We start from the raw sequence: 21,575 nt of genomic DNA, 5'->3' as shown, positions 1-21,575 counted from the left end.
GTCATTATTTTATAGATTAAAAATGTTTTCGAATCTCAAGGAAAATAATGACAGCCCACAAAATTATATACAATCAATTTTGAATTTTATCATGTCGATCATAGACAGACAGCACAGAGAAGGAGGCCATGATATAAGATTTATATTTTACGTTTGAATAATACCATATGCCAATATTATAAAGAAAAAATTGTTGGGAGTGTTCGGATGGGCTTATGGCTATTGAAAAAGCAAGAGGAGACTACAAAAGTAAGCCCAATAGTCTTTTTGAGCTTCATTTAATTTGTTGGGCTTATTAGCTACAATTCTTATTAGTTTTATATTATTACTTTTTTGTAGCTTTTATAAAAGTAAAAAATTAGAAGTTTATCAAATTAGTGCAATTCTTTTTTTTTTTTTTTGTCAGCTTTTCTTTTTAGTTTATGACAAATAAACCCAAAAAGAGAATAAAAGTTGTATATTATAAATAAATAGAAATAAAAAAAACTCTGACAAAGGAGGTAACCTCAAGACTTGAAAGGGTTGTAAGAGCCCATGACTTCAAGGGACCATCACAAAAATGTACGATCATCATCATGATCATCATCATCACATCCTACGGACGAGATTTTCTCGTTGACTTGGATTTTATAAGAGTGACGTTGAAGTATGGCAATGGACATGTGAAGATCTGTAGAAACCCCTCACTTTTTTACATCTGAATTTTCCTGCTACATTTATGAAAGAAATATATATTCTTTGTTTAATACTAGTCTTTTTTTGTTTTTAATATACTATACATTTAGTTTTATTTCTTTGGAATATAATATACCAAACTAAGCCTTGAGTTAGATGGTGACACGACTTGTTTTCTGCAATGTGGTGGTGGTGCCTTACATGGTTTCCATGCTCTCTCAGTTCACAATTTGTGTTACTATACATTTCCCTCAGATGTACTATATGTTATTTTCCATTTATTGTTACTGTGTTTCTATTTCCCTCACCTCACACATGTGTTGAAATAAATACTTTTTGGGAAAGTAAATGAACTAATTTAATTGAAAATCAGAAAAATATGAAATAAATTAGAAGTTCCAAAGGTAGTACAGCAACTTGTGCGCTTTTTAATTTTACCTTATGGATGCTGATAAAAAGGGAATTGCCAATATGATTGGAACAACTTGATGAATAATATATACTCATTAAACAAATAAACATTGAAAGAGTATAGTCTATACTTCCATTTCAGCTTTCTATGATCATTATATCTTATTCAATGTTATCAAAATTAATTACACTACACATGAAGGTGTCTTAATGGTCTATATATCGTAGAACGGCGTCTAGATACGCCACTGAATTTATCACCCTAACCTTGGTGTTGGTGGCATATAGAGTTAATTAAGATTCATCTGGAAACTATGTGCTAGTTAGTTCAACGCTGTTGATCTAGCTAGCTTGTGACTTTAAGGAGCTAGCTCTAGGTTTCTTTTCGATATATAGCTCCTCTCTCATCGATCTCCAACTATCCATTCGATGAATCACACAACGATCGATATATTCATATCATGCCTTAATTACTCTCTGACACATTCGCTATTTTGAACAAGGATCACTTCATTTCTTCCTCGAGGGTTAGCTTTAATTCCACGTTTAGAGAATGCATTGGATGATATTGGTTGTCCTTGATACGTGTAATGAAATGAAGTTCTGACCAAACGAAACAAGGTGTTACGTCTACTTATGAAACAATAATTATGTGCAGAGAAACTAGTTCGTACATTGATTATACACGAAATGAATAACAGGTGGGATAAATAAGATGGAGTTTTATATCATTAAATACTTGTGGTGTGGATTAAAATCCATACGACATCCGTTTCAATATTTTTAAGATCAGATCCTACCAAACGAAATCAAATCGTAAAAGTGAAAAGATTGTTAAAATCATCATAGAATCCTTCATAGTCTGTTTGAGATAGACTCAGAACTGTACACCTATATCGTTGGTTTAATTAAAATTGTTTAATCTACTCTTAGTTAGTTACGAGCAATATCATTATTTGATTTTAGTACTTTCCAATGAGGCAGTCATCGTAAACAGAGTTTGGTAGTAGTGGGCAGATTAGGATTATGTACTTAGGGAATATCAAAGTGATTAGTATATTTTTTAAAATTAACCACTAGATCCTCCCACCCAACGAAAAACTTAAGTGCTGGCTCGTATTTTAACCAACTTCTTTTATATTATAGCCAGTTTTTAAGTATGTGTGAAGGAAGCACCAAATTGCCATGTGCATATGATGAGAACTGGTATTATTTAATACATTTAAAAGGTTTTAGAATTTAATCTAATTACCAAAACTTGCATGCCTTAATATGGTAATTTGTTTCTTGACTTTTGTTATTTTCCTTTTTGATCCATACACAATAACATTTAATAAGGTACCTAATAGGAATAGCTTGGCTAAACTTCTAACCAATGCTCATGACTCATGATAATTGAACACCTTCCTTTTTAAGAAGTTAAAAAGGAAATATAATCAAAAAGTGAATCTTAATAGTTCTATAGGTCTTTATCACGTACACGCATATATCGATCTAGATCACAAATCCAAATTGACGATCATTTTTTGCCGATGCATTTGTAGTGTCACCATCCGCGAAAGAAGATGTCCATCGTAGAATTCTTCTATTTTCTTTTCTTGGTAACTCATCGGTTGGATATATTATCTCTAAATTAATACGACATTTTATATTGTAATATACTTTGTCAAGTTCTATACTAATGACTAATGAGATTGTGTCTAATGTTCTTAATTAATCTAGTACTAGTATATTGTTTTTTTCTCTGCTACTTGCCAATACAAGCCTTTCGTTTTTTTGGGAACATAAAAATCTTCTCGACGATGTCTATTGCCTATTCTATGAGTTGACCTAATTGATCTCTGTGGCGAAACAATATGTACGTTATATGAAAAGATTGCTTTTAACTAATCACTAAGTAATGCCTTAAAAGTTAGGGATAAATCTTTTTTTAAAACGGTCTCACGAATCGCATTTCTATGTGAGAGAATTTATTACTTTGTCTGCCTATTTGCATACACATATATGAAGAAATTAATTCTCCTTTTCCTTAGTAATACAACTTATTTTCATATCCACTTTTTTTAGTACTCTCTCTCTATCACAAAGGATGATGTTTTAGATTTTTCACATTAATTAAGAAAAACATTTAATGTTTAGATATAAATGCATTATTTATTTATAATAATATTTCTTATTACTATTAACCAATAGTAGTTCACCAAACTTTAATATTTTCATTTAATGGTTCTTGAAATTTACAATTTTTTTAGTATTAATTGATAAAAATCCTAAAAAATCATCTATTATGATACAAGAAAAAATCCTAGAAAATCATCTATTATGATACAGAGGGAGTACTTTTTTACTCTCTCTCTATATATATATATATATTTTTTTTTTTTTGCTAAATATGTAAATATCATTAGAATGAAAAACGTTTTACAAAAAAAGTAAGACCTACACAATAGCAGCTTTGGCAAAAAAAATAAAACAAAGCTACTAAAGAGTTACAAAAAGATTTGGGTTGTTAACGGATCCAGTGGAGCATGAGATTTCGCCAATGCTTCCACAGCTTACTCGCGGTGATAATGTTGCGGACTTCCCAGTCGATGATCCTAAAGATGACTGGAGGGGCAAGCCTGCAAGAGTTATGAAGAAGATTATTTCTCTGCCCCCAAATATTAGAGATGACTACCTGAGTTACCACTTTTTTGAGCAGCGCAGGGGCAGAAGTGGTTGATTGTCTGGTCCAAGATAGGAGTTTGTTTCCAGGAGCTGAATAGCCGTTGTCGGGGACACAATCTACTGAAAACCAACCGCCAAAGTTGTGCGGAGAACTCACAAGCCAACATAAGGTGGTCTCTAGATTCCGACTCGATCGTGCAAAGACAACATTCTGAGGATCGTAAGTGACCCCAAGCAGCGAGCCGTTGGCGTGTAGGCAGTCTGTCAAGAGTGGTGATCCACATGTGGAAAGCAAACCGGGGTATTGCACCCTTAAACCAAACAGAGGGGACCCAGTTCTTCTGAGAGTCCCTAGGTCGAACAGCTTCCCAAGTCCTTGCGGAGGAGAATCCTTGACAAATCACATCACTCACCGACCAAACAAAGTCATCATTAGGCAACTCAGGGGACGGGGCCAGGAGAAAGGAGAGGTGATCATGAATAGCACGAGCTTCGGATGATCTAGAAGAGGGAACAATCCATTCACCATTCCTGTAGTCGTCTGCAACTTTTGCTTCCCGCGGAATTCTCAGATGACGTGAACCAAAGTCACCAAGCCTCTTGAACAGAGGACCAAGAGAGGTCCAGCTATCAAACCAGTAAGATGCCTTTAATCCATTTCCCACCTGAGCCTTAATGAATTGCTCTGCGAGTGGCCTTAAGCCAAGAAGCGTCTTCCATGTACAGGTGTCAGAGGAAGAAGCGTTTATTTCCCAGAGTGAACTATTTTTGATGTGATGGTGATGGTGCCAGGCAGCCCAGATCGAACCATTACTCTCGAACAACCGCCAGATGAGTCTTAGAAGAAGGGCCTTGTTCCACTCTAGGAGACTTCTAAACCTAAGTCCACCCTCTTCCTTAGGCAGGCATAAGGTTTTCCAAGCCACCTTCGCCACTTTACCTTCCTCAATATTACCAGACCATAAGAATTTATGGCAAAGACTTTCCAGTTTTTTGATACAGCCCTTTGGGAGGATAAAAGAGGTCATCCAGAAGTTGATGGTGCCAAATATAACCGAAGAGATCAGTTGAACACGACCCGCAAAAGACAGGGATTTGGTTGACCAGGATCTAAATCTTCGAGTAATCTTATCGAGCAGTGGCTCATATTCAGCAATACAGAGCTTTCTGCACATGAGAGGGAGGCCCAGATATCTGATGGGTAGTGTGCCAAGCGGGAAGCCGTAGGAGACCGCAGTTGAAACTTCAGTTTGGTCTTGTCTCGCAAGAAAGAGTTGGATTTTATCCTTATTCACTTGTAGACCCGACCAAGAAGCGAAATCATCCAGAGTTTCACAAATTCCGTGCAAGGAGGAGCTGCCACCATCGAAGAATATCATAACATCATCTGCAAACATCAAATGAGAGATGTCTAGTTTAGAGGCTTTAGGGTGGTAATGAATATAACCACTTGCATAGCGAGATTGTAGCAGCTTCGAGAAAACCTCCATAGTAAGGACGAACAGGTACGGCGAGAGGGGGTCTCCCTGCCTTAAACCCTGAGAACTCTTGAAAAAACCTCCACTGCAACCATTAACTGCGATTGTGAATGATGCTATGGAAATGCATTGATGGATCCAGTTGATAAATTTCTCAGGCATGGCGACCGCACGCATGGCAGCTATGACAAAATCCCATCGTACCGTGTCAAAAGCCTTGCGAAGATCAACCTTAAGCATGCCCCTGGGCGATATGTTTCTCCAGTTGTATCTGTGGACAATCTCGGTAGCTAAGAGGACATTTTCAGCGAGCGACCTACCTGGAAGGAAAGCAGACTGCGCCGGTGATATGACATTGGAGAGAAGCTTTTGTAGTCTGCCTGTGAGGAGCCTCGCAATGACCTTGTATAGAGTGTTTAAGCACGAAATTGGTCTGAAATCCGCAGTGGATGTAGCATTCAGTGTCTTAGGGATAAGGACAAGTGTGGTAGCATTCCACTGTTTTAGAAGTGTACCCGAGCTAAAGAACTCTTTGATGGCTTTGGTGACTTCAGCACCAATGACACTCCAAGTTGCTCGGAAGAACTCAGCAGAGTATCCATCTTGACCGCAAGTCTTGTTTCTTGGTAGTGAAAAGAATGCTTCCTTGATTTTGTCTTTGGTGAAGATGCGTTCAAGATCACTGATTTGATCAGGAGAGCAGCGATACGACAACATGAGGTTCATGTCCTCTTGCTCAAGTAAACAGGGGCCAACCTCAGCTCCCAGAAGATTCTCAAAATACTTCGCACAGTGAACAGTAATGCCTTGTTGCGTTTCTATTCTCACACCATTACCATCATAAAGTGTATGGATCGTGTTGATAGCCTTCCGAGTATCAGCCATTCTATGGAAGTAGGCTGAGTTCCCATCTCCCTCAGCAAACCATAAAACCCTTGATTTTTGGAGAAGAAAACTTTCCTCAGCAGCAGAGAGAATAGTCCACTTACGTTTTGCTTCAAGCTCGAGTTCAGCATTGGTGGTGGAGGGATCCGCTAGCGTGAGGGATTGATAGCTCAGGAGTAGTTCGTGAGCTTCCTTTGTGCGCTTCTCTAGATCAGAATAGTTAGATCTGCTTAATTCCTTAATCGGCTTTTTGAGGGCTTTTAGCTTCTTGGATACTCAGAACATTGCAGAACCCACAACATTGAGTGAATACTAGTGATGACTTACTAAGGCAAGGAAATCTGGATTCTGCGTAAGGAAGTTGAAAAACTTGAACGGTCTTTTCTCCTTTATATGATCCTTCTCCAGTACCACTGCACATGAGGCATGGTCAGAGAAGTCAGGCTCACCGAAGATCCCCAAGGATGATGGAAACTCCATACACCAGTTCTCGTTTACCAGGATGCGATCAAGCTTCTTCGCCACTGGTCTTGATTTGCTTTTATTCCACCAAGTAAACATATTCTCCTTGTAAACCAGATCAAACAACTCTGTAGAGAGCAAGCAGTTTCGCAGGTTTCTTGTTCTTCGATCTACATTCATCGTTGTTGCCTGTAAATGTTCTTGGGGGTGCAATGTTTGGTTAAAGTCACCAAGAACAATCCACGGCCTGTCACCGACAACTTGAGACGTACCCAGCTCAGCTATATACGTCCAAAGCTCCTGTCTTTTGTCCTCTTCATTCGCCGCATAGACCACCGAGACTACAATCCAACATCTAGCTCTAGGCAGAAGGACTTTGCAGGTGATCATTTGCAAGGATTTGGCTACAGTCACAACCTGAACCGCAGGATCCCACACAACCCAAATCTTCCCTAACTAAGAGAAGGCATAGTTAGAGTCAAAAGACCAGCCGGGAAGAAGCGCTGATATAAACTTCATATCCTTAGGCTGTTTGACATGCGTCTCTATGAGACCACCAAAAAGGGGCTTATTAGCCCTAAACCACTTCTTAAATCCGCTCCGATGGGAAGCTATATTAAATCTCCGGACATTCCAACAAAAAATTTCTTTTGTACACATAATTAATGGGAGAGTTTCAGGCCCTTGCCTCTCTGGAGTTTCTGTTGCCTCTTTGACAAAACTTTGGTGAACTTATCTTCCTCCGAGTCCGACGAGGGGATATCAGATGAGTCTGCAGATACAGCATCATCTGAGATAACATGTTGGTGCAGATCAGATGAGCTAGCTACATCCTGTTTAGTGGAGGTCTCCACTACAGGGCATGGAACATGACTCGCTTTACTGTCTGTCGGTTGTGCATCAATCACCCCGGAGACCAGTTTGATCTGCCATTGCTTCGCAACTCCACTACCTCGCAGAGCCGGCTCCTTTGCTGTCTGATTAGGAGGACCAGGCGTAACAGACCTCCGCCGCCTTTGCTTCATGTGCTGCTTGGATTGAGCAGAACTTACTTTCGGACAGACCTTTGTGGCGTGGGAAGAGGAGGAACAGGATGTACAAGTGATGGGCGCTGATCTGCAGTGTTTGATGCTATGGCCAATCTCATTACAGTGAGAGCAGACCGGCGGCATCCACGGACTAGAGACCATAATCCTACTAATCTGGCCGGATTCAAACTGCACATTGACTGCTTCCGGCAACGGTTTCCTCGGATCAATTACCGTGAGGACTTTGGCCACCTCCAAGTTTGTTTTATTTGCTGTTGTGGGATGAAGGCAGTTCGGGTCCCCAACGAGACTAGCAATGCTTTGCAGACCCTCTTCATGAAAGAATTGCAGTGGCACATTTCTGAATTCAATCCAGATTGGTGCAGAGGACAGTACAGGCTTCGCAGGGGTGAACCCTGGTTCCCACTTTGCGACAAACATTGTTTGTCCTTCTATCTGCCACAATCTTTGGGTGAGGACACGGTTGCGGGTACGGGAGTTTGGGATTCTGAACAAGAAGGCATTGCCTTCCATCTTCGACACGGTGATATCCTTGTAGCTGCTACTCCAGATACCGTTAACAATATTGTGAATGGTACCTTGAGATGGGGGGTCAGAATAGAATTGACCAAGAATGAAGAATTCCCAAGTTCGCTTATTTCTTTCGATAACTTCATTTGGGATACTTACACAAAGCTCACCAGATGGGAGGGTGAAGCCATCGTCCGTCTTTGCAAGTCTTTTTGAAGAGCTCTTGACTCGGTCCACCCATAAATCCAACTCCGCTGGAGGAGCGGGAGTGGCGGCACTGGTCGGAGCCGGGGTGACAAGAGTCTTAAGGGCAGGAATGGCCAAGTCAGTCGTGGGGACCGTCAATTGGGCATTAGCTGCAGAAGGCGACACTAGATCGGATCCTTTAGCAGTTATTGGCTCAACACCGGAGGTGGGACTCTTAACAGTGGAGGCAGACAAAGGGTTTGCCAAGCTTGGATCTGGGGTTGGCACGGCACCCAAGGGCGCTTGTGAAGACAGATCCGAGCTAGTGGAAGGACTTGGGACGGCGGATTCGGCACAGGAAGTGAAAGTAGAGCACTCAGGTTTGCCCCCTGCTAAGGAATTACCCTCTCGAAATCTGCCGGAGAGGGAAGTGGAGGAACGAGCGTAAACAGTGGCAAACTTGGAGGAACCTGGGACAGTACCTTTGAGGGGTTTCCACTTCTTTTTAGTCATCGGGGAAAAAATTTCCAACAACCGGCGTGAGGCCGGCGTCGGGGGCCAAGGAAAGGGAAGACTCTCTCTCTATATTACTCTATCTATTATACTATAAAACTATGTACTCCATGTCAGTATGTGTTACTAATACTATGAGGTTTAATTAATATTTGATTTGAGCCAAAGAACTAAGTTACACTCACAAATGTTCAAAATTTATCCATTGATCTAAACGCTTATATTATTATGTAGTATTAGTTAGGATATGTGCATGTATAGTGTTGCTCGTCAAAGACTACACTTGAAACTAATGGCGAAACTAAACAAATGTTGAAAGGGTGGATGATATAAAGTGAAAAAACTAATGTCGCTTATTTAAATAAAAATAGATAATGGAACTTATATTAAAAAAAACACACTATATATGAGGTTTGGGTTTATTCGAAGTAAATAACTAGTCAATAATAATATTCGTATACTATTTCAATGAAAACTGAATTTTGCTTCATGTGATTTTGTCCCTTTAACTTATTTCACATGCCAATTGTTTCCCACTACTTTTCTTTTTGTTTCCAAATCGTAGGTTTACGGATGGATTACCCCTTTAATCTATTTCACATGCCAATTGTTTCCCACTACTACATGTCAATTTTGCTTCATGTGATCTAAACACTTAATTATTTTGGTTTTGCTAAAACCCAATCTAATTACGTATTAGTAATACATCAACATTCATACGGGTATATCTATAAACTTTTGTAACATAAATGATTCTCAGTGAATGGGTTTGTTTTGCATGATGCCATAGATGATGCATGGCGTGCTTGACGTGTAAATACTGATACATGTACCGATTTGGGGATCAAGAGTCAATGCAAAAAAGTCAACTTGGAAAAGCACATTACTAAAACAAACAAAGTCCATGTTCAACTTCTTACGTACCCTCTTGGCTCTTTGTTTTTCCTCGCACATTCTAAAGTTTTTAAACCAGTCAAGATCTTTGGGAATGAAACATATATATCTTTTCTAATCTACGTATGTGTATACATATATACTTTGTTCTCTTAATAACGAAAAAAAAAATCAAAGACACCAGCTCATAAAGGATTTGGTTTTTTTTTTTTATAGAGAATTGGTAATCTTGTTTTGTTTGTTTGGTATAAGAAACTACCAACTAATCTTTGATTACTTACATCATTATATCAATACATATGTAGAATATGGAAATAAGAATCTTATAAACACGCTTGGTAAACGAAAGTGTAGCTAGATGATGATGATGATTCTTGATTCGCAACGTTCACTAATTGACCATGTGCAGCATATTCCTTGGTTACTTCCAAGGCCACAAGCTAATTAAATAAAGTACATATCAAATCATTTTAGTATATGATAAATAAGTAAGTTAAACAAACCCCACCTTGTTCACAGCACATAGCTGAACAAAACCACGTGATCTGCCCAAAAAGCTTTTCTAACTAGTACACCGCATGCCATAAACTCTCAAATCAAATTATCAACATCCAAACAAAACAAAAACCAAAATAAGACATTATTCTACCTGATAATACAAGCTTAAATTCATCACTTTCTATTATAATGAAACAAATTTATTATATATATTTCAAAAGCAATGAACAACTTTATCATAGACAAAAAGAGTGATTAAATGCAATAATTTAAGGCTGTACTATTTTGGAGAATACTTAAGATTTAATTTTTTCTGAACCATATTTTGTAATTTAATAGTACTAGCTAGGAACATTTTATAAAATCAAAAAATTTGCTGTAAAATTTTATAACCAAATAACCCAAAATCTAAACTCATAATTAAGAAACAAGACTGAAGATAATTAGATGTGATTCAAAATGCTTAGAACTACTAAAAATCATCCGGAAAATACACAAAACACTTTTCAAAATAAGAAATTCATTTTCAAGAATTAGATTATTCTTTTGTGAAGCCAAAAGAAATTATTCTTTTGTAAGACCCACCAATCTCATACCATGCAAGCTTTTCTTCCAGTGCACCAATCCACTTTCCCCCTAAACAATTTAATTATAGTTTTGTTTTTGGCCATTAGGAAATCCAGTTTTCTTCTTTTTATCTTTCTCAATTTTTTTTTCCTATTATGATTTTTTCTCTTTATATATTAATTTGTTAGAAAATAAATATTCTGCTGTCTGTCTCTGACAAACTCCACATGCATATGTGAAGGGGCACCAAAGACTTAAGAGACCCACCCACATTATTTTGTCCACATGGATGTGTAAGGAAAACCTCTTTTTTTTTTTTCATTTATTATCTCCTTTCTCTGTTCACTAATTTATTAACATTTGTTAGTAATTTGTACCATCTAATTTGTTTGTAAGATATTAATAAAAAGTAGATGCATTCACCTCACCATTGGTGGTGACCATAAAAAGAAGCAAACATACATCCACCCACTAGTTAGATAAAACATTTGTATATAGATTCTAGGATTGAAAAATCAAATAAACTACAAAATGAAGTGATTTATCCAATATCATTTTTTCCTTATTGGTTAAATAATAAAAAACGAATTTCTTTTTTGGTCTGTGCTTTCATGTGCATCACTTTCATCAGAGATGTATAAAAACTAGATACCTCATTATTCCCAAGCAGATTTTTTCAGAGCTTTGTCATAAATTTTATCTTATAAAAAACAGAAATATAGTATTAAAAAAATCATTTACATTCTCTTACATGTATAAATCTATACGGATACACACGAATACATATGTACACGCATGTGTATGTGTACCTACGTACATTACATTATTACATAACCGATGTTTTTTATATATGCTTTGAAAAGGAGCTTCTCCATATAATTGTAGCCAGAGCTCTTTGCCTTTTTACAGACTTCACTTCTCTCAATTCTCAAAGACCACAAACCACAAAAAAAAAAAAAACTTTTTCTTTTCTTCTTCTCTTCTTTCTTCTTCAAGGAACCCTCCAAGAGAACAGATACAGAGAAACCTAATTCCTTGTCTGGTCATAACTTCACAAGTAGCTTTACCTTTGTCTTAATGCTGGGTTCTTCTTTGTCCTCCTGTCTCTTCTTCTTCTTCTTCTAAATTTACTTCCTCTGAGGCACAAAACAGAGGAAAAGTCAGAAACAGGAGATTTTTCAAGAATTGGTAATGAGAGAATCTTAAAGTTTCAAAGTTTGTTAGAGTCAAAACACTTTCTGAAACAAGAGTAGAGAAGACAAAGAAGAACAAGAAGAAAAATGTCAGCTAAGCTTTTGTATAACTTGTCAGATGAGAATCCAAATCTGAATAAACAGATTGGATGTATGAATGGGATCTTTCAGGTGTTTTACCGGCAACATTATCCACCGAGACGTGTTGCCGTCACTGGAGATGAGCTAAAGTCTCTGCCTTCAGGTAACATTCTCTTCTCTCTTTTTAGTCTTTGCTTGCAAATGTCTTCTCCATTAAAACCTGCAAGGAGGAAAAATTAAACGTTTCAAAGGAAAAAGTTCTTTAACAGAGTACATTGCTTTTGTATTCTAGTTCCTGACTAAGATCCTAAATCCAAGGTTTCAGTTCAGGACCACAACTCTAGAACATGTCTTGTCTTTAGAATTTCTCTATAGGTGTATACCTAACAGAACTATCTATTGGTTAAAAAAAGTTAATTTTGGTGGGGAATTCTTTTACAGGCAAAACAAGTGACAATGTCGGTGATATCAACATTTCAACGGATAACAAGGAAACGGTAAGAATCGGTAACCAATAGAGAGAAGTTGATAATTCCCATGGAAGAAAATGTATATTAAAAAAGTGAAATTTACTGGATTTGCAGGAGAAGAGTAAGAATAAGAAGAAGGCTGCAGCAAAGGAGAAACAGAAGGGAGTCTCCTCTGAATCATCCTCGAGGTTGTCGTTTTCTTCTTCACCATGCTCCTCTAGCTTCTCATCTGCAGATATTAGCACCACGGCTTCTCAGTTTGAACAGCCTGGTTTGATTCAAACGAATAATGGTGAGAATTCAGTAAGAGAACCGACCTACGGTTCGCCAAAATGGGGTGGTTTAGTGAAGCCGAGTGATTTGCGGGAGCTTGTGAGAAGCTCCATTCATAAGGAGACAAGAACCAGAGATGAAGATGCCTCGTCTCAGCAGCCAAAATCAGCCAGAGCTAATGTGTCTCTTCTCAAAGAATCATCACCATCTCGGAACTCTAACGAATGGAGCGAGGGGAGGAGAGTAGTGAAGCTGAAAGACAGTCCTCGGTTCTCTTACGATGAGAGGGAAACGAGAAAGACAGTCCCCAAGTTAAAAGAGACCCCAAGGTTGTCATTAGACAGCAGATCGAATTCCTTTAGGAGCGCAAAATCTAGTTGTTCACCAGAGCCGCAAGAGCTTGTTACGGGTCACAGAAGAACAACATCAAGCGTCGTTGCAAAACTGATGGGTCTTGAAGTCATTCCAGACGAGCCTGTGCCCGTCCAGGAAAGAGAAAATCGCTTCTGTGACTCCCCGAGGCCAACTTCCCGAGTGGAAATAGATCTACAAAGATCAAGAAGTTCTGATTCAATCAAAAAGATGATGCCTGCTAAGTTTCCTATGAAAGCAGCTCCATGGGCGCAAGTGGATGGTGCCAAGAACCAAGTCAAAGCAGCAGACGCTACTACGCTGACAGTTTATGGTGAGATACAGAAGCGGCTTTCGCAGCTTGAGTTCAAAAGGTCCGAGAAAGACCTCAGAGCTCTTAAGCAAATACTCGAAGCGATGGAGAAGACGCAGCACTTGATAAGCAAAGATGATGACAACAAAACCAATTTTATGCAGAGAAGTGATCAGCCAGTTCCATCTGCAACAAGCCCGTCATCCAAGAATTTCAAAGCTTCCTCTATCGTGGTTATGAAAGCAGCTGCGGCTCCAGTCTTCAAAGAGACAGGCATTTCTGGTTCTGCCTCTTTCTCCCCGCGTAATGTTGCTTTAGCAAATGTCAAGGTTGGAAACCTGAGGCAAACCCAGAACGTCATTCCGAGGAAGCAGAGTGCCATGGATGTGACCCCAAGGCCGGGATTTTACAAGGGCCAGACAGATTCCACAATGAAAAGCGCTAGTACCAGACCATTACAGTCGAAGAGTGACATGGCCAAGTCAGGGAAGATCCAGAAGCCTAGTGTCAGCCCAAGAACACCACCAAAGAAGCTCGGGTTCGAGAAGCAGTCTCGACCGACATCTCCAAAACCAGAACCGAACAAGAACCAAAGACAACAACTCAGTAGGCAACAGATAGAGTCAGCCTCCCCGAGAAGAAAACAAGGGATAAAATCTCGTGGCCTGCACCAATCTGAAGACCGTTTAAGTGACGAAAGTAGTGACTTGAGAAGTCAAAGATCTGACAGCAACGTAAGCTTGGCTTCTAACCTTGATACTGAGGTTACAAGCAGGTATAACTTTGAGAGGAACAGCGACATTATAGAGCAGCACACCCCGAAACAAAAGGTATAAACTTGTCCCCTGTTGCAAATTCACTTTACAAGTTATTCACTAGTGCATGTCTCACATAATCTCATCTATTTACCAATGCAGAGTCCAGAGTTGGGAATGAGGTCATTGCCAAAACCTCTGAAAGTTACAGTGGAGCAGCCCAGTCCAGTTTCAGTTCTTGATGTAGCCTTCGACGAAGATGATTCACCATCTCCTGTGAGGAAGATATCCATCTTTAAAGGTGAGTCACTGTGAAGGTTCAAAAAATTTCAAACTAATACTCATGATCAATTCGGTTAAAAGTTATATATCCAAAATAAATTGCAAGTTTTGATTTGTCTAATATTCTCACCTTTACCATCTTTCTTGCAACAGAGGACGACAATCTAAGTTCTGAAGAGTCCCAGTGGATGAACAAGCACAGTAGCTTATGTAGATCAATTGTGTGGCCTGAGAGTAACGCGAGTCTAAAGCAGCCTGATGCTGAACTTATTGAGGGTTTCATGGAAGAAGATGCTGAATTCAAAAATGGTGACCACAAGTACGCAGCAGAGATACTTTCGGCAGCAGGGCTACTAAGAGATATCGACTACAGCATGATAAGCATTCAGCTGCACCAAGCACACCTACCGATCAACCCGAACCTTTTCTTTGTACTGGAACAGAACAAGACAAGCAATGTGAGTCTACAGGACAACAAGCACAAAGGCCGAGGATTCGGACAACAACAAACAGCTAACCTGATAGAGAGAAGCAAGAGGAAGCTCGTATTTGACACCATCAACGAGATCCTGGCTCGCAGATTCGCTGCAGACGGGTGTACAAAGCAACCATCCATAGTATCATCGATCAGCCCGCTAAGAATAACCGAAAAGAATTCAAGAGGGAAAGAGCTTTTGCAAACTCTGTGTTCAGAGATTGATCGATTACAACAAAACTCCAAGTGTATCTTGGATGAGGACGATGAAGACCTCATTTGGGAGGACCTACAAAGCCATGGCATGAACTGGAAGGAGATTGAAGGAGAGACACCGGGGTTAGTGTTAGACATTGAGAGGCTAATCTTCAAGGACTTGATTAGTGAAGTTGTGACAAGTGAAGTTGCAGCTTTTCCAGGAATGCTCAGTGGGCAACCAAGGCAGCTTTTCCATTGCTAATATCCTAATTAATCTTCACTTAGAATTGTAAATCAAGGAATCTAAATCATCCATTTTACAGAGTTGAGAGCATATGGTTTCTTGGTTCTCTGAACCCTTTCTTAGGTTCTCATCTTAATTGTTTATGTAAAGACTCAACTCAAGATAAAGCTCAATAATGTCATATCCTTTAAGAAGAATGTTTCAGCAAACCTCAATTAAGAACAAACACCACCTCTCTTCCAACAATTCCGAATTAAGTTTGAATTACCAACCCTGCCACACCTAATGGAATCAAGTTTAACCAGAACTGAGGATGTTTCATTTAAAAAAAAAAAAGAATGTTTCACCAGCAAATGATGTTAAAGACCGAACACCCTTCTCTTCCTCTGGCAGTTCGAGTCAGTAGAAAAATCTCTTTTCCCTAAAAGTCATGTATTCAATTTCAAACTATCACTAAACTCAGGATCCAAAGATATTCCGTCTACACTCTAAATGACAAAATACCTATTTTACATCTGTGTCAATACTTTCTCGCTTTTCTTCGAGTTCTACCTTCTTCTCCGTCTTGTCTCCATCCTCTTGAAACCAACCCTTTTCCTCTAAGCACTGATTTATCGTCCAACACACAGGGGCTTTTTGAGTCGCAATCCTGAAACGAAGCAAAGCTTGTTGTGTTCTTGCACCATCTCTTTTATCTCCATCTTCCGTTTCAGCTAATCCGTTCTTGTCAGATGGAGCATATGCTTCAAGTGCTGGAATGTGATGGGTTAAGCTCATACGTTTCTCAGGAACGTGGTCAGTGCTAATTTCTTCCTTTCTAAGCTCTGACGGGCAAAACACACGTGCCACGTTCTTCTCTCCAGCCCAAAGTGGTGCAGCAAGAAATGGGTTACCTTGGGGTTCCTCTGTTGGTTTCTGAGCATCCTTTTGATCCATGGATTTCTGAACCTTTAACCTATCAATATCGACAGACTGCTGCATACTCAACAAAGATAGTCCATTTTCTTTACTTTCCACATCCCCTTCTATTTTGTCAACATTAGTCTCCTCTGACCCGTTAGACATCTTGGTTTCAGGAAACGCCGGAAGCCAAACTGGAATATGCTCATCTGGTGGCTCTACTCCAATCTCCAAAAAGCTAGGAGCTGGTCTTTTTCCTCTATTAAAAGGGAAACGAGGAAGAGAATAAACGAAAGGCAATTCCTCAGCTTCTCCGGTATAACGAATAATATCCTTGACTACACCAGAATCAGCGAGACAATGCTCAACATCATGAGCACCATCGAAACCAAGTCCAGATCCAAGATCCTCCAGTGCTTGAACAATGTCCAAAGCATTACCTTCTACTCTACCAGCCATATTAGCATAGAACTTTGCAGTCTTCCCAATGTTCTGGATGTACTTGATCACTACATCGGTAAATGTTTCAAGAGCAGTCTCTTGAAAAGAACTGAATCTCACACCTTCGCGTGCCTGTGACTCCTGATAACTGTTCATCTCAACGCTCTCACATATCTGCGCCACAGCCATTCTAGCGAGAGCATACTCGAAGTCACTGCCACGAAAAACACTTCTTTTCCCGTGTACTTCTCTCCGCTGACTTCCACCCTCCCCTCCTCCATTGATCATATTCAACTTTTATTACAACTTTATACAACGTAACATGTAGAACCATTTCTTGAATCAACCCAACGAAAAGCGCATTCCTTAAAGACCAAAATTGGTTTAGCTCAATCCCAACGGAGTTCTCATCTCGGTACCTTAAAAAGCAACAAGAGGGAGAAATAAACATCAAATTCGACAAATTCGACAATGTAAACAGAAATTGAACCAAGGAGATAAGAACCCATATGCCCAATTCAAGAAACGAAAATTGAACTTCGATAAATTTCAATTCTTTCATCCAATTAAGAAACCAATAGTCGCACCAAGCGAAAACCCTAGAAACTCAGCGAGACTGGTTCATCGATTAAAATCGAATCCGTTAAAGAGAAACGAAATGCTTACCGGAAAAGAAGACTTCCCCATTGTGAAAAACCACCCGGAGCAGCAGAATCAAGTAGGAAGAAGGACCAGACAAACTCCGGCGAAGAAACTCAATGGGAAACCCTAACGAAAGGAGTAAAATTGGGAGAACTTTATGCCGTACGGAGAACCCAAGAAACCCAAATCGAAGTAGAAAGGCGCCAAATTCTAGGGCAGCGATTAAAGAAGAAGAAAAAAAAAACCCAGCTTAAACCCCTCGATCCAGAGAGAGAGAGATATTGAAAAGAATGAGTTTTTCGTCTAACTTATTATATAAGCGGAAGCAGATGATTTAGAGGAAAGAGGGAATGATAATTTCACGACCGAGCAGATAGCGATCTCCATGACAATGCTCTATCCATTTGACACCTGTCCTTCTTTTCATGTGTTTTTTTTTTTGGCTGCTCTCCTTTAATTTTTCATTACAAACAACTTTTGCTATGAATTAATTTTAAATTCCAGTTAAGAAATTTCTAGATTAAAATCTTATTCCCGTAATGAAAGTATCATGTAATAAGTGTTATTTTTGTTACCACTAATTGTAAATTCAATTAGTTATGTTCGGTATAAACTCGCAACGACAGCATTTCGTGATAAAAAGAAATAGTCGTTACATTTTCTTAATTTTTTATTTTTGATCTTTTTTACGAATTCGGAAACACTACAAAAACCATCAACCTCTTAAGCAATCAAACTCTTTTATGAAGTAGCAATTGTTGTTGAATGTTTGGGTCTTCAATCTAAATTTAACATAGTCTAAATTAATGATTTTTTGGTTTTTATTTTGTGTTGCTAAATTCAACACAAAATCATAGCAAAAAATATTGAAGACCAAAAAATAGCTTTTTTACTTCTCTTTTAATTTCTTTTATTTATTTATTTTAGTTTATGTTTCTGCGATTTATATGATAATTATGAAGATGTCGCATAAAGACAATGATAATCTTTTAAATTGAAAATAAGTGTAGTTGGAATGTCGGATAAACATAAATCTTCTATCTAAATTTTCAAAAATAGGTTTCTAATTTAACATGACTTCAAAAAGAACACTTATGTAGGTTTTTAGTTTAATCCAATCATAGGGTCAAACTGAATTTTAATAATTGCTTATAAACTTGGTTTTACTTTTTTTTTTTTTTTAAAAATTGTTGACCAGATACATTTTTTGTTTAAATTCAAAGTTAGTTAATGAAAATTCCATATCTAGTCAAGATCTTAAGTTTAATGGAAAGTTTAAACTTTACAGCAAAAAGAAAAACAAGAAGTGTTTTTATAATTGACAAAAAGCTGTATTATGATAGGGGGCTCCATGGGCTTTTTTCTGGTAGTAAACATTTTATCTAGACTCGAACGGCCTGAAACTTGGCCTAATATTAACGCAGAGGCCTGAGACTTTGGGCCCAAAATGGATCCTATATCACAGTTGTCGAACCGCATTTTCTCCTCTGGTCTGCGTACCCGGTCTGAACTAAACCGGAAAGGAGGTCAATTCCGTAATTTTAATAATTTTCTTAAACCCTGTGTCTAGGTGATTTTTCCTCTCTCGAGCCAGAACCCTAATTTATCAACCGCGTCTTCCGTCTTCTTCTTCTTCTTCCTCCGTGACAAGAGTCCCACTCGGAGAAATCAAGAGGCAAAAACAAAACAATGGATGTCGACGGAGAAGATGTTTCTAGAAGACTTCACGTTAAGTTCGTGACGAAGCTTGACTCACCGTTCAAAGTTCCGGTCAACTCCGTCGCCATCCCTTCCAATGTCACTCGTCTCGGCCTTTCTTCCATTGTCAATTCTATTATCCAATCGGGTAGACTCTCTTCTCTCCATATCTCCACTGTACCTCGTTAATTTTTTGTAGAAGTTTTAGTTTTCAATTGCTAGTGTTACTAGACAGTGGTATAGGTCTATTTAGGAACTTGTTTATTCTTATAAATTAGAGAGCATACATGAAAACATCTTTAAATGTTTACCTGGATTATGTAATAGTCCTATCTGAAATTCTTGTAATGATTATGTATTGAGGTGTATGATGAGATTATCTTTGGATGAACAGATAATCCTGAGTGGAAAACTGAGCCATTTGATTTCCTGATTGATGGGGAGCTTATTCGGATGTCACTCGAAGAGTTTCTTCTTGCTAAAGGAATATCAGCGGTAATGTTTTGAATCCTAATCCTTCACTATTTCACATCAACTTTGTTGTACATTTCATTTCCTGAGGCGTAGCAAGTTGGCCTTTAATTTGAATGGGGGCGTCTATAGCGCTATGGAATTAATCTGTAACTCCTTATCTTGGAAACATATACTTAATTAAGTTCGTTGGTTCTTGCAGGAACGAACTCTTGAAATCGAATACATAAGGGCTGTGGCACCAAGGAAGGAGGAAGAACCCTCGTTGCATGATGACTGGGTCAGTGCGGTTAATGGTTCTTCTCCCAGGTATAGTTTTCTTCTTCTACTGCTTTATGATGTAGAATTGCCCTGTAAGTTGCCGTATTTTGTGATTTCTTTTTCTATTACAGCAGTAATTGATTTTCAAATGTCTTATTCTATCTTTTTTTTTTTTTTTGCATAACCACCTGTTGGTTGATGCCATATAAGAAATCATAGAACTGATACTCGACTGACATATCATTGTTGATAGATTTATTCTTACTTTTTTTTTCCTACTCTGGTAAATTGTTTAAGATTAATATAGTGATGTGTTCTTGTTACTAAACTTTGTCTTGATCTCGCTTTTGTCATTTGCAGGTTCATTTTGACTGGCTGCTATGACGGTTTAGGAAGGTAATCATTTGACTGAATTATTCTATTTTTTATGCATCCATTTATCTTCTGTCTTTTTTTATTGCTTTCAACATTTGCAAGAAGCTGAGATTATTTAGTTTTTCTTCTTGATAAGGGTATGGAGTTCTGCTGGATCGTGTTCACACATATTAGAAGGCCACTCTGGGGCTATATCCTCTGTTGCTGTAGTTAATTCCAAAGGTATGAGCATTGCATGAGAACTCTGTACTAACAAATGATATTAACAAAACGATTTTTTTCTTTTTGCCCATCAATCACTTCCTTACCTTTTCTAACTTTTGTCTTTTGGTGTTGATTCTTGCATCCAGATGCAGAAACTGTTACTGTAGCCACTGCCTCTAAAGATCGGACATTGAGATTGTTTAAGGTAAAGATAGATAATATAGCATACTTAAAACCAAAAGGTTATCTTCATCCGACTTTAATTATCTCTGCCTGTATGAAGTTTGATGCAGATGAATCTGTCGACTCTTCTACAAGAGTTACGGCTTACAAAATATTACGTGGGCACAAGGCGTCAGTGCAAAGTGTTTCAGCTCAGAAATCCGGGGACATGGTTTGCTGTTATTCCTTGCACTTTACTTGTGTTTTGCATGCGAGTCTTATTTGCTATATTTCTTCGAGCTGACCATATTTTTGTTGTATAATGTAATTTAGGTTTGCTCAAGTTCATGGGATTGCACTATCAATCTATGGAACACAAATCAGTCTACCTCAGAAGGGGAGTCAGTACCAGTAAAGAAAAGAAAAGGGAATAATCAGGCTGACGAATCTCAATCAGAGGTACCCGCAATAAAGTCTGGATGATATGCAAAATCTTTTGAAACGTTTCTGCTCTTCAAATCAAGAGAAAGAGACAGAGATGTACTCCAATAGTTGTGTGTTTTCTCAGTTCTAGTGTCTGATATCAATTATGATATTGAATTTCTTACAGGGAGAGGCGGTGACTACACTTGTTGGACACACACAGTGTGTCTCATCAGTTGTTTGGCCAGAGCATGATGTAATTTATTCCGCTTCATGGGACCATTCCGTAAGGAGATGGGACGTTGAGACAGGGAAAGATTCTTTGAACTTGGTATGCCTTCTCACTTTCCTTTTCATCATATATTTTAATACAGCAGACACGTCGTTGTTGTAAAATTAGTGCTTTTAAGTTGTTTCCACCAAAGCTTAGAGCCGGTTTGTTTCTGTCAAATTGTAGTTCTGTGGAAAAGCTCTCAACACGGTTGATGTTGGCGGGGAAGGTTCTGCACTTATAGCTGCTGGGGGCTCAGATCCAATCCTTAGAGTATGGGATCCTCGTAAGCCAGGT

At 38.6% G+C, this 21,575-nt stretch overlaps 2 protein-coding genes, 1 long non-coding RNA gene and 1 pseudogene across 3 annotated transcripts in view; 2 read left to right on the top strand and 2 right to left on the bottom strand.

Annotated features, from left to right (window-relative positions):
- Positions 11,527-12,949, bottom strand: LOC104769800. Its single transcript, XR_764434.2, has 4 exons — positions 12,857-12,949; positions 12,643-12,768; positions 12,169-12,289; positions 11,527-11,931 (listed from the first exon to the last, which is right to left on the bottom strand). It is a non-coding gene; the product is annotated as an uncharacterized LOC104769800 (long non-coding RNA).
- On the top strand, positions 11,799-15,552 carry LOC104769801 (protein LONGIFOLIA 1). Its single transcript, XM_010494098.2, has 5 exons — positions 11,799-12,232; positions 12,511-12,566; positions 12,654-14,306; positions 14,394-14,532; positions 14,667-15,552. Exons 1-5 carry the CDS (start codon positions 12,076-12,078, stop codon positions 15,446-15,448), a joined length of 2,787 nt encoding a protein of 928 aa, XP_010492400.1. The 5' UTR covers positions 11,799-12,075; the 3' UTR covers positions 15,449-15,552.
- Positions 15,596-17,190, bottom strand: LOC104769804 (annotated as a pseudogene).
- Positions 18,995-21,575, top strand: part of LOC104735575 (ribosome biogenesis protein WDR12 homolog) — a 4,427-nt gene continuing 1,846 nt past the window's right edge. The window contains exons 1-10 of the mRNA XM_010494097.2: positions 18,995-19,259; positions 19,506-19,606; positions 19,785-19,891; positions 20,204-20,239; positions 20,355-20,440; positions 20,569-20,627; positions 20,706-20,816; positions 20,918-21,043; positions 21,195-21,338; positions 21,465-21,573. Of these exons, the coding sequence (XP_010492399.1) occupies positions 19,103-19,259; positions 19,506-19,606; positions 19,785-19,891; positions 20,204-20,239; positions 20,355-20,440; positions 20,569-20,627; positions 20,706-20,816; positions 20,918-21,043; positions 21,195-21,338; positions 21,465-21,573 (1,036 nt within the window). The 5' untranslated portion in view covers positions 18,995-19,102. The remainder of the gene's footprint in view (positions 19,260-19,505; positions 19,607-19,784; positions 19,892-20,203; positions 20,240-20,354; positions 20,441-20,568; positions 20,628-20,705; positions 20,817-20,917; positions 21,044-21,194; positions 21,339-21,464; positions 21,574-21,575) is intronic.

Source organism: Camelina sativa, chromosome 20, assembly GCF_000633955.1.
Source record: "Camelina sativa cultivar DH55 chromosome 20, Cs, whole genome shotgun sequence".
Classification (NCBI taxonomy): domain Eukaryota; kingdom Viridiplantae; phylum Streptophyta; class Magnoliopsida; order Brassicales; family Brassicaceae; genus Camelina; species Camelina sativa.
This window is presented reverse-complemented; position numbering and strand designations above follow the sequence as displayed.